This window comes from Otolemur garnettii, unplaced genomic scaffold (genome assembly GCF_000181295.1).
Source record: "Otolemur garnettii isolate 467f Iridium unplaced genomic scaffold, OtoGar3 scaffold00113, whole genome shotgun sequence".
Classification (NCBI taxonomy): Eukaryota; Metazoa; Chordata; class Mammalia; order Primates; family Galagidae; genus Otolemur; species Otolemur garnettii.
In genome coordinates, this window is record NW_003852508.1 from 6694202 (window position 1) to 6706679 (window position 12478).

The 12478-nt window shown below is 43.6% G+C and overlaps 1 protein-coding gene across 8 annotated transcripts in view; it reads right to left on the reverse strand.

The window, feature by feature from the left end:
• The window catches only part of EYA1 (EYA transcriptional coactivator and phosphatase 1), a 308341-nt gene that overhangs the window by 106753 nt on the left and 189110 nt on the right, over window positions 1-12478 (reverse strand). For 3 of the 8 annotated variants that reach the window (XM_012809807.2, XM_012809804.1, XM_012809805.1), the window contains 2 exons: window positions 969-1038; window positions 498-643 (listed from right to left, as the gene is read on the reverse strand). In XM_012809807.2, the coding sequence (XP_012665261.2) occupies window positions 498-643; window positions 969-1038 (216 nt within the window). Of the gene's footprint in view, window positions 1-497; window positions 644-968; window positions 1039-12478 lie in introns of those variants that run through there. The other 5 variants (XM_012809810.1, XM_012809808.1, XM_023517553.1 and 2 more) reach the window with 3 other exon arrangements.

The window sequence follows — 12478 nt, forward strand, 5'->3', positions numbered from 1 at the left end:
GTCCGGGCGGTGACACACAGATCATTTTTCCTAACGGCTGATCCTGCTGAAATGTGAGAATACTACCACCCTCCCATTTAGAGGGAGAGTTTGTTGAATTCCACTTGTACTTCCCTAATCAGAGTTAGGCATCTGATAAATAGGAAATGAATCTTTACCCCAAAAGACTTTATTCACAGAAATTTTATCGCAAATATGCACAGAAATATTTTGGATTCCAAAGCCGAGGGCTCGAATGGCAAATTCAGGGTGGAGATAGTAACGGTGGAAAACGAGAACGAGAGGGCTTATGAACCCTGCGATCTGCCTGCCACCTCTGACCGCCAGGAGCCACCAGCTCTTACAATACTAATTAGAATTCAGAGCAGCAAGAATCTAGATGTGAAAGGTGACAACCCTTTCTAAAAGCGGCCCCCAGATGGACAGTCTTTAAGTACCACTCAAAAATACACGTATGCCCACTAGATAACGTCACCGCTACAGGAGCAGGTACTCACCATACGAGGAAATTCCATACGGCTGCCCCGGCTGTGGGTAGGCGGTGTAGGCTGTGGCTTGCTGCATTCCTGTGGTGAACTGGGTCTGCCCATATGCAGCCATAGTTTGTGAGGAAGGAGTAGGGAGAATATGTGGGTATGGTCTGCTATTTGTCAGAAATGACAGAAAATAGAAAGCCCATGCATTAGATGGAAACATGCAAGGTAACTGATTAACAACCACATCACAAATTCCAGTTCAAGATTGTAGCTTAAAGTAAAAATTTCAAACACAATAGACATGGCACTAACGTACTGCCGTGTCTCTACTACAGGTGTTCAATACAAATTGTGTAAATGTATTTGTGCCTCTATGACAAACACTTTCATTTAAATTAAGGTGGAACGTGTAGGCACAGATAAGACTTGAGGTTAAAAAACAAAAGTCTACTCAGAAAAGTTATTTATTGATTAATAGAAAATACATCTTACTTGGAAGGATAAATCTGTGGTGGAGAGAACTGGTGAGCCGGCCGTGGGCTGAAGCTACTGCTCCCAACTGCTGAAACAAACAAACAGCGCACAATAATCCAAGCAAAATACAAGAAACGGAGAAAGCATTGATATCTTTTGAACTACAGTTCGGCCATATGAAGTCTCAGACATTTGTCACCCATGACATCCAGCCATAGTAATTTCACACGGTTTGCCCTAATAGAAAGTGAAGCCATATTTTAAATCAGTTTCTATCAAACTGATTTAAAAGTGGCTCTAATTTTAAATGTACTCTTACAAAACATAGTCACAGCCTTGTTAAATACCTGTCAGCATGCTGTAATGGTTTTTTACAGTGGCAATGCTTTACAAGTACACGGAGTCCTGGCTACTGTTTGGAAAGTCAGGCTGCAAGGGAGGAGGTAAGAAGTTGGATTGCAGGGTTGGGCAGGACCGGGAAAGGTCATCTGGTCCATTGTCTGTGTTCAAAAGGGACACGCAAACCCAAGGCTGTGTTAACCAGAAACGTGGTCTAATCTTTTCTCAGGTGAGGAGAAATAGGATAGATACTTATTTGCCTGCACTGATTTAGCAACGTTTTATGGTAAAGATGCATTCCTATAACTATCTTAAATTTCTCAAGTTGCAAGCTAAGCCTGTTTCTTCTTGTGCTGATCTGGTGCTCTTACGCTTTTTAGTATGTGCTCAACTTTAATTTCAAGTAAGAAACCTTTTTTTGTTTTTTGAAAAAGGTATTTAAGCATTCAAGCAGAACTGAATTTCTTTTTAATCACATTAATTTGATTCAGTATGTTTCAGAAATGCACTAAACTTCTATCAAAGGTTCTTTAACTCTCATGCTGGAATAAACAGGCAAAAATCCAAATTAACTCACACAAGTCTGTAAAATAAATAAGTTTCTTTTGTGTAAAAAAGGCTACTGTTAACATACAGGTATGTGTCCATAATGTCTGACAGTCAGGTTCCCAAACTTGCCGTGTGGGCAGCACCGTACCAACAGCTTGGTAAGGCTGCATCACCTTGGTATGTCAGCGTCTCCCAGCTGTGTTTGTATCAGTGTGTGGCAGTGTCTTCTCAGTGGTAATCATAATTATTGTTGTGTGTTTTTGTGTGCTGCTGTGTGAGAATGTTGGAGCTTGAATTACAGCAATGAACAATTTTGAGTTGTACACCCAATTGAGTTGTACACCCAAATCATCGGCTGATTATGAGAAGCATAGCAGACCAAGCAAACATCGATAGAGAAACAGAAAAATCTTAACTGAAAATCTTGATCAACAATTCATGGCTCTTGCATCACAATAATGTATTAGCTAACACGGAACCACTTGTAAGGGAGTTTTTAGCCAGTGAACCAATTATCGTAGTGAAAAACCCTCCCTACTCACCTGATCTGGGCCCCCAGTTACTTTTCTTTACCCAAAGAAAAAGGAATCAGTGAAAGGAAGACATTTTGATGACCTTCAGGATATTAAGGGTAATATAATGACAGCTTTGATGGCCATTTCAGAAAAGAGTTCCAAAACAGCTTTGAAGGGTGGCCTAGGCACTGGCATTGGTGCACAGCTTCCCAAGGGGACTACTCCAAAGGTGACCTGAGTGATATTTGGTGATGAGGTATGTAGCACTTTTTCTAGGATGAGTTTGTAGACTTAATTGTCAGACTTCATATAACTATCTAGATATATTCATATTTCTGTGCATATGTGTATCTATATGTGAATATTTTTATCTCAAACTCCCTAATCTCTACCAAGCTAAGGTGTATATTCTTTGGGTACAGTTATTAGATATAAGAAGCTTATTTTGTTCTCCTACTAACAATCACTCTCTTCAGAGGTTCTACTATTTATTAATGGTATTACATATTAAAAACCTGTTCAGAAGGTTCCATGCACTCAAAGTGTTAGATATTTTTCATACTGTCACATCATCAGTACATCTATGTTTCCCAAATTTAATTTCCCAGATTGTTTTGGGGGAAATACTGGTGAATTGGACCAGAATCTCCAAATCTATGAATAATCTCAAGCCCTACCACCCAGGGAGGGCGGTCGATCTGATAAGAGAACAGATCTAGATTTACCACTCTTGCAAGCTCCCAGGCTGCAACCATCTGGCCCTCGCTTGGCACAGATGGATGAAGAGCGACAGGCCAGCACCGCTGGTGGCCCCTGTCTTTGGCATATACTCTGTCTCGGGTCCTGTGTTAGATGCTGCAAACGCAAACATGCGAGGACAAGTTGTGGGCTACACAAGGGGACGCAGATAAACAACAAGCTGTGGGAGAGTGTGTCAAAAGCCACAGTGTGCAGAGGGGAGGGACTAGGGACAGAGCGCGAGAAGTCTGAGGACTAGCCCTGCCCAGGTCACCGGCAGCTACAGCCTCTCCTATTCTCCTCTCAAATTCCTGAGAGAAGGCTAAGGGTCAGGTGGACTTACCCAGCACAGATGCTGGAGGAATACTATGATCAAAACTAATCATTTAAAAACCAAGCAACAAACAAATACGACGCTATCTGACAGCAGAAGCCAGAAAACCTTTGTTACTCTGTTCTGTTCCTGTTTTCTAAATTGTGGGTTATGACCCATGAAAAGTTCATAAACCCAACTTAATAGGTTGTACTCAATAATTTTTTTTTTCACAAATAAACCAATAGAAGATATCAAGATTATGACACAAGGTAAGGCACGTTCCGAGGAGCTCTGATTTCGATTCCATGCAGTTTGTGTGCAGATACACAAAGAACAACTTAGGAGGCTGCAGAGTGCAGTAACTAAGCAGAATCAGAATTTAATTCCAGCTTATATTCAAATCCCCATTCTTCCATGTGGTGTTATTCAATTTATTCCCTCTAAACCTTAATTTATTCCATCTAAACCTCGATACATTCTCCTGTAAAATGATCTTGCTGCTGAGATACCTCATAGGACTGTTGCAAAGACTAAATGAGATAATTGACATAAAGTAACAAAATGTACGTGCAATAAATCATTTTCTCACATTCCCAGACTCCTGCTATATTTGCCCCCAAACTTTCCTTTTCCTATATTTTTTCTCCAGTTTTATGTGTTTTAAAATTTATAATTATTGGGTGGCGCCTGTGGCTCAAAGGAGTAGGGTGCCAGCCCCATATGCCGGACCTGGGGGTTTAAACCCGGCCCTGACCAAAAAAAAAAAATTATAATTATTATGAGCACATAATATTTGTATACCTTTACAAGGCACATGGGATGTTTTGATACAGGCATATAATTACATTAATCAAATCAAGGTGATCAGCTTTGAGCAGCCTCCAGTCAAAAATCTGCCATCTTGGGCTGGGTGCAATGGCTCACGCCTGTAATCCCAGCACTCCAGGAGGTGGAGGGGGGTGGATTGCCTGAGCTCAGGAGTTCGAGACCAGCCTGAGCCAGATAAAGACCCCCGTCTCTAAAAATAGCTGGGCATTCTGGTGCCTGTAGTCCCAACCACTTGGGAGGCTGAAGCAAGTGAATCGCTTGAGCCCAAGAGCCTGAGGTTGCTGTGAGTTATGACACCATAGCACTCTACTAAAGGTGACAAAGTGAGACTGTCTCAAAAAACAAATGAACAACAAAAACTCCACAAAATCTACCATCTTATGCCTCAAGTATTATTTTCCTTAATGGCCTAAAACATTACCTAAGGCATTTAATCATTTCATTGTGTTAGAAACATTCTAATTCTACTCTTTTAGTTTTTTTAAAGTAAACCCTGACTTCTTGTTGACTGCCGTCACTTTGTTGTGCTGTCAACTATGCCTTTGTACGTCACTTTTAATTCTGCTCAGCAGACAGCATCAATGCTTAAGGTAGGATTCTCTGCCCTCATTTTACACAGGAGTGACAGGGGACTGATAGAAGTAACGGTCCGAGCAAGTAAGTGAGGAGGTTGGTATGAGAACCCAAGTCAGCCTAATTTCTTCCACCAGAAGATACTGGCTCCTGCCCCCTAGCTAGAAACTAGAAACCTCAAACCCATCTGCTTTTTCCCTCTATTTGATGACTTTCAAGTCATTCACCCACCCAAGTCCAGAAATGGCCTGATGATCTGTCAGTGTGTCCTGCGTGCTCCAACCTTACCCTCAGGATTCCAGTCCTGGCTCAGGTGCTCCTTGTGTCTCCCCCAGACCAGCGCAACAGCCTACAGCAACCACCCCTGTGTCCCCCTCAGGGGCAGCCATGCTTTGCCCTCCAGCTGATCTTTCTTAAACAGAAACGTCTTCGCATCTATCCTCCAGCTTACCATCTTCTGACTGCTCACATTATCCCTGCAATAAATACCAAATTTCCTGGCAGAGTATACAAAGAGATTCAAGCTTCAGTTCCCTCCTGGGTTTGATATTATCTAGCCTCCCTGGACTTCGGGAGGCCCGTCCCTGTCTACAGTTTACATCTGTCTGGTTGCTGTTCACACACGATCTTCAGCCTCCTTAGGTTCTTCTTTCCTCTGCCTGACCAACACTTGCTTTCTCATGGGGACTAAAACATTTTCTTTCTAGGATAATGTCTTCTTTCTCAGTACTTTCTTGGAACATCATACACACTGGCAACACAGCACTCACCACGTTGCATCATGGCTCATGTCTGCAGGATACAGATGGTTATACACACCACTCTCATCTCTTTCCTCAGCACCAGATGGGCCTGGTGCATGGTACTGTGTTTCCCCCAAAATAAGACACTGCCTTATATTTACTTTTTTCTCCAAAAGATACACTAGGGCTTATTTTCAGGGGATGTCACTGCATAGCCACATCCATCACTAGGTCTTATTATCGGGGTAGGGCTTATATTTAACAAATGCATAGAAATCCTGCTAGGGCTTATTTTGGGGGTAGGTCTTATTTTGGGGGAAACAGGGTAAGTAGTCAGTGAACACTATTTGTTTAAAAAGAATGTGAAATTTGGGTGATAAACGAAGTAGATTTTAAAAACCACATGATTTGAACAATGGTTTGATTATTTTAAGTTATTTATTAATAAACATAACTAACCTGATTCAGCCCTTTGGCACTGTAATTTGGAGAAATGTATTCCGTATGAAATAAATGTGAAGAACCTCCAAGGCTGTCTTGTTGCTACTCATCTAATTATATGTATGTGCTGAAAATTGTTAAATATTTCAAGTGCCACATATTAAGCCAGATCTTTTGGGCTTTCTCTTAAATCCAAACCCCTGCAAGCTCTGAGCAGCCTACAGTCAAAACTCTACCATCAAATATACCTTGATATATTTTTTTCTTACATGGCCTAAAACATCTTTAACTTTCCAAATAGGAATCCAGGAATTCAGATTGATTTTAATTTCATGGGACTAGAATAACCCAAAGCAAAGGGAAAGCCCCCAGATCGTCTCATCTACCAAGGTAAATAAAATGGTCATTTTACTATTAGTAAACTCCAAAGTCAACATGCCACAGAGCCTCGGGAGTGGGCAGACACCCAGTAACGCCTTGTATGTTTTAGAACATTTGTTTTCAGTTATTCTGTTCTTATTCCTACTTTCAACATATAATTTAAAGAAGCTCCTCAAGTCTCCTAGGAAGAGAGAGGAGAACCCAAAGTGAATAACAACCATGAACTTGAGAACCCCCTGGGAGGAGGGACAGAATCTCAAACCCTGTCCTCAGCCCATCCCTCCTCCCAGCTCCTCCCCCTGGGGCAGTACCACTGAGCCCAACACGGAGATCACAGCTGGATCTCAGCAAGCTTTGACTCTTCTCTTTCCCTCACCCACCAATGCTTCTGTCCTGAGTCCAGTCTGCCTTCCCTTCAACACACCCCAAATTGCACAACTTCTCACTTTCCCCCGTATCATTCTGCTCGAATCATCAACACTAGAAGCCATGTCCTGGTTCTCCTTCTGCAGGGTGTGTACCTGAACTGGGGCCCAACTGCTAAGCTCTGAAATCCACTTGTGTAAACTCACGAGGCCACACTTGGAAAGGATTCCCTGACCCATGGCAGTGCTTGGGGATATGAAGGCAGCCTGTTCCTGGGAGGCCTGGGATGTCCCTGATGGCCTTGATGAAATGCTCTTAGGATGCAAGGTAGCCTTGGATACTCCCATCTAAACAAACCTTCCATCCTTCCCTCTCCCCCATCCCCTAACAAAATCTGGCATGTTCAGTCCTGCTGGGTGGCTTTTCTAGGAAGACAGGAGCTGACATAGTCCTCCTTCCTCTGAGCCAGGCAAAGGCTGGGCTCCCTGCTTCCATCTTCCCTCCCTCCTCTCTTCTCCACATAAAGCACCTTCCACGCCACAGTAATCTCCTAAAAACATGAATCAGATCATGCCAGAATCCCCCTCAGCCCTCCACTATTCCATCACCTTTAGTTTAACTGAAGGACGTTCATCCCCTCCCGCAAGATCTCTGCTTAGAAGCTGTCTCGTCGGAGAGAACCCTCTAAGTGGAGCCCGCTCTGCTCTGCCGCCATACTCTTTGATAAGCTTCCCCTTGCTGCATAGCACTTTCTGCTGCCTATTCATGTGCAGGGACACCTACCACTTACCACCTATCATCTTTCTCTCCTGCAGGAATGAGATCTCCATGAGGGTTGGCAACTTGTCTACTTTGTTGCTGCTCTGGTCTCACTGCCTACACTGTTGCTTGGCATACAGTAGGAGCTCAATAACTAACTGTTGAAAGAACGAGTCCGACCCACAGTGTTCTGTCTTTTTATGGACAATTAAAAGGATGAAGAAACTATATTTGTTACACATGATATTTTTTTCTCCTCCACAAGCTTTTTTTTTTTTTTTTGAGACAGTCTCACTATGTCGCCCTTGATTGAGTGCTTGGTGTCACAGCCCACAGCAAACTCAAACTCTTGGGTTCAAGAGACTCTCCTGCCTCAGCCTCCTAAGTAGCTGGGACTATACATGCCCACCACAATGCCTGGCTATTTTTTGTTGCAGTTGTCATTGTTGGTTAGCTGTCCCAGGCTGGGTTCGAACCTGTCAGCCTCGGTGTATGTGGTTGGCACTGTAACCACTGTGCCATGGGCGCCGAGCCTCCATAAGCATTCTTGGTTCTATTTTCATTTTTTAATACCACCAGACATCACTTTGTATGATCTATATCATCAACTGGGTTTTAAGACTTAATAACATAATTAGGCTTTATGGAAATGATAGAAACAGCAAAGGTATTAAAAACACACTATTTTCAATTTTGATTGTTCTTAAAATTTAAACCGTTAAACTACTGCTTTTCACTGGCAAAGAGTAAATGAGCAAAACATCACTATACAATATTCTGAAAACACAATAACCAACCTTGCGGTTTCCAATTCATCTGCATGCCTTGGAAAACCAACCTTTTCTCCTTCACTCTGCCCCTCCCCAGAATACCTGAGAAACTCCCTGGAAATGAGTGAGGCTCACCACCTCCTAAATCCTTCAAACTGCCAGGGCTCCTTGAAAGATGGAGGTGGAGACAGTGATCATCAGTAGCAGAGGGGCTCCATTTCTTCTTTATCTTTGTCATCTACTTTCTTAAGACACTAAGAACAGTTGGGATGGAGATTTTTAAGTGCATGTAAATTTTTAAGCCGTTGTGGAGAAAAAAGTAGAAATGGTGACCACAGAGGTTCAGACCAGTTTAGAGTTAAAGGAGACTACTACTTCTTTTTTATTTTATTTTACAAAACCCTAAGCCCTGTTCACAGCCACTCCAGTATGTCATAACTTCTATATCTTTATTCATTAGAAAAAAAGAAAGAAAAGGTAAAAGACAATAAAAGAATATCCATCTTCTGATGTTCAACTCCCTAGCTCCCTGATTCTTTCCTCTGTGTGTCCAACACAGATAATCCATGGAAAACAAGATACTTTACAGCTTTAGTCTCTTCCCAAACGACCCCTCCACCTTCAGCTGAGCCCTTTTCCAAGGCTTCTATTTCTCCTGCGTATCTTTTCAAGCAGAGGCTACTGACTTTCTCAGATTCCAAGTATCATGAAGACCTGAGAACGTATCTTAACTGCTGCTGCTTCCAAATCACTGGCTTTTCTAGGAAGACGTGAGTTGGGGCCCAACTGCTCTTTAGTAAAACCTTCCTTCTCTGAGGTTCATACTAGCTCTTCAACACGTCCCTGAATGACCCACCTCTCCGGACACAGCCTTGCATTTATCAAAAACGTCAGTTTTGCTGCTTCTCCTGAAAAGCCCCCTTATACATCCAACACTTTCCTCATTCTGTCTGAGCCTCAACCTTAGCCTTCTACTTCCATTACCAAGTTTAAGACCACATCAAAACCTTTTCTCCCCATTCCATGGTTTACAGCCACAGCCACACTGACTAATTCATTTCCTTAACAAACATTCATTGAGCGTTTCCTTTGTGCTTAGTACCATGGAGGCGGCTGGGATGGTAATTGTGAGTAAGACCAACAGAATCTCAGTTCTCAGAGGGCTTTCATTCACCAGGAAGACAGACACGGAAGAACAAGTCTAAGAGGAGTGATGAAGGCTGAGGAAGGCAGGTCCAGAGAACTAACAACAGAAGCACGTGGTGGAAGCCATTAAGTCAGGAGCATCATCCATGTCCAGAATTTTCCTTCCTTTATTCTTATTCCACATGTATCCAACCTCATGGAGAGATCCCTGACATTCTGGTCTTCTCTCAAGGTATCAGCCCCTACCTTCTCCTTCTTTCTACTTATGTTGGTTACATGAATAGTTATTTTAAACTATCATTTTCCTGATACATTCAATTCTCTTACCTCTATATTCTCCCATGCCCTCCCTGGCAAATCCTCCACCCTGGACCAAACCCAGTGACTTTCTACCTGGGCTGCTAAGCCCTCGGAGGGAAAACGTTTTCTACCATAGAGGTTCCACGCTCATTAGCTGCAGCCTTATTCAGACCGTCGGCTCCACTGCCAACCCTTTTCTATGTTTCTAAGCAGCCTCAGACGTCCCCATCCCCCACCGCACCTATATCCGTCTTCTCCAACTCTTCAAGCTCACAAGCCTGTCACTACTTTCCTTTTGAGTCACTTCAGAGAAACAAGTAGAAGCACCATTCATTCATTCATGAGTCTGTAAGTCACTGAGCAAACATGAAGTGTCTAATATGTGCCAGGTACTCTTTTAGGTGTCAGGGACACAGCGGTGAACTAGACATGACAAAAGTCCTGCCCTCACAAGCTTATCTCCTGGTGGGGTGGGAGTCCACCCATAGACACAACACACAAAGAAATGATACAGTCTGCAGAAGATTCTGAGTGTTACGTACAGGGCAGGGAAGGGGGGGGCGGGGTCCAGCCTGTCTGAGAGAACAGTAATGAGCAAATCTACACAGCCCCGAGCAGGGGGGGCCGCAATGAGAAGGGGAAACTCGAGCGCAGATTAGAGGCAGTGAGCCAAGGAACAGGGGCACGGGGAAGGAGCATGGGGAGTGCGCGGGAGAAACTGCAAGAGACCGTCAGCAGAAAGCCAGGGAGCCAGGCGACAAGGTCAGAGGGTCACCTACCCAGGCAGATGGCCAGGGGGCCTGTAGGCTTTTGTAGGAGTTTTTCTTTTCCTCAGAGATGATGGGAGCCCCTGGAGGGTCTCGACAGTGGACTCAGACAGGAATTCCCTCAACACACTGCCTCCCCTCCCTCAGAGTCATCAGCACTGTCTCCCACTGCGGCTTCCCCGGGGTTTCTATGGAAATGTCATTCCTTTTCCAGGCTTGTCAACTTCCATGATGGGTATAAGCTACTACTGCCCCATCAGGGACTTCCCTCCATCAGTGAGCCCCTGGCTCGTCCCTACCTTTAATTCCCACCTCTATCAACTTCGCATCAGCAGCACGAAACCACCCCGCTCGACTAGATGCCATCCTGCTCCCCCCGGGCCACCTTCTTTTCCCTTCCTTTCACCACTTAAGTGTGTGAAAGACATTTTCTCTTCCTGGGCTCACTCATTAACTCTTCCATTCATCTGATAAACTTCTGGAGCACACATCATCCGCTAGGGACAATGCTGGAGACACAGAAACGGGGAGTGGGGTCCAGCAAGGTCAAGGAAGTGAGGCCCACCCGCCCACTGAAACTGCCATAGGCTAAACCACTGAAGCGGGTGAATTTTTTATTTTATAAAGTTGCCAGAAGGGTACAAAACTTCCTAGCTAGCCTTCATACAAGTTCCCCGATACCGTATCATTACCCAGCTTTGTCTTCTCTGGCCTCTGTGCGTGTGAATGTACATCCGTGCACGTGGATGTCCCACGTTACTCTGGAGTTTCATGTAAGATGTCCTTTGACTCATAAATACTTCAGTATATATTTCTTCAGAACAACCAATTCCTTTACCACAGTAATCAAAGTCAGGAAAAACAGTGAGACAATACTATTTTCCATAGATTCTCTCAAAAATTTTATCTTTTTGTAGTATGTGATTTAACTCGCACTTTAAAACGATTATGTTTTTAAAGTATAAATGTTGTACACGTGCACTGTGAAAAATTACGACAATGAGACAAAAGTAGAAGGGATGAAATTCCAATTATGTTTCATCATCCAGAGAAAACTCACTGTCAATTTTTATGACCGTACACACAGGCCACATACACACATACACATAAACACCTTCTTTAAAAAGCAAAACCGTAGTTATCCTGAACATACTGTTCTTCTGTAACATGCTTTTCCACTTACTATACTTAACATTTTCTCACGTTGTTCACTTAAAAGACATTCTTAATAACCGTGTACAAATCTGTCATAGAAACAGTGCTTCCTTGAAATTCTTCCCTGCCTTGCTCATAGTACAACACTCTTGCTTCTTCTGAATCACCTCTGTTTTCATCAGCTCCTCTGCCCGTCTCTTACATACATGGGCTTTCATGGAGTCTGGCCTTCCGCCCCGTTATACCTAGCCTGCCGTCATTCCCTGTACATCTTCAAAATTTCCATTCCAAATCTTTCCTGAGCTCCAAACCCTAACAACTTAACATCTTCAGGTGGAGGCTGCCTTACATTTAACACACCCCAGACTGAGGTCCCCATCTCTCTTTGTCAATCATGCTCCTTATACATTCCGTAGCTCTTAACTGCCTCACTCACACCTGGATCCACGGGTGGCTGATGACTATAAATTTTACTTCCTAAATACATCTACTCCATCAATCACCTTCCCATATCAGTGTCTTACGTCCTGTCTCCAGTATTTCTTGTCCAAATTAATATAAAAGAAACTTTAACTGCTCTCTCTGCATCAGTTCATTTGCTTCCAATCTGTGCTGCCACCACAGCCACAGTCTGTACTATCAGTATGATCACACAACTTTGATGCCTCCGACTGCACACAGGACAAAACACTAACTCCATCTGAACGCACAACCCTCTTCAGAGACTCACCCCTACCTCCCTCTGCAGCCAAGTCCTTGCTGCCCACACCTGTGCACCAGGAACACTGAACCACTAGCACCTCCTCCAGGCTCCAAGTCCCCTGTACCCCACGTGTCCAGCA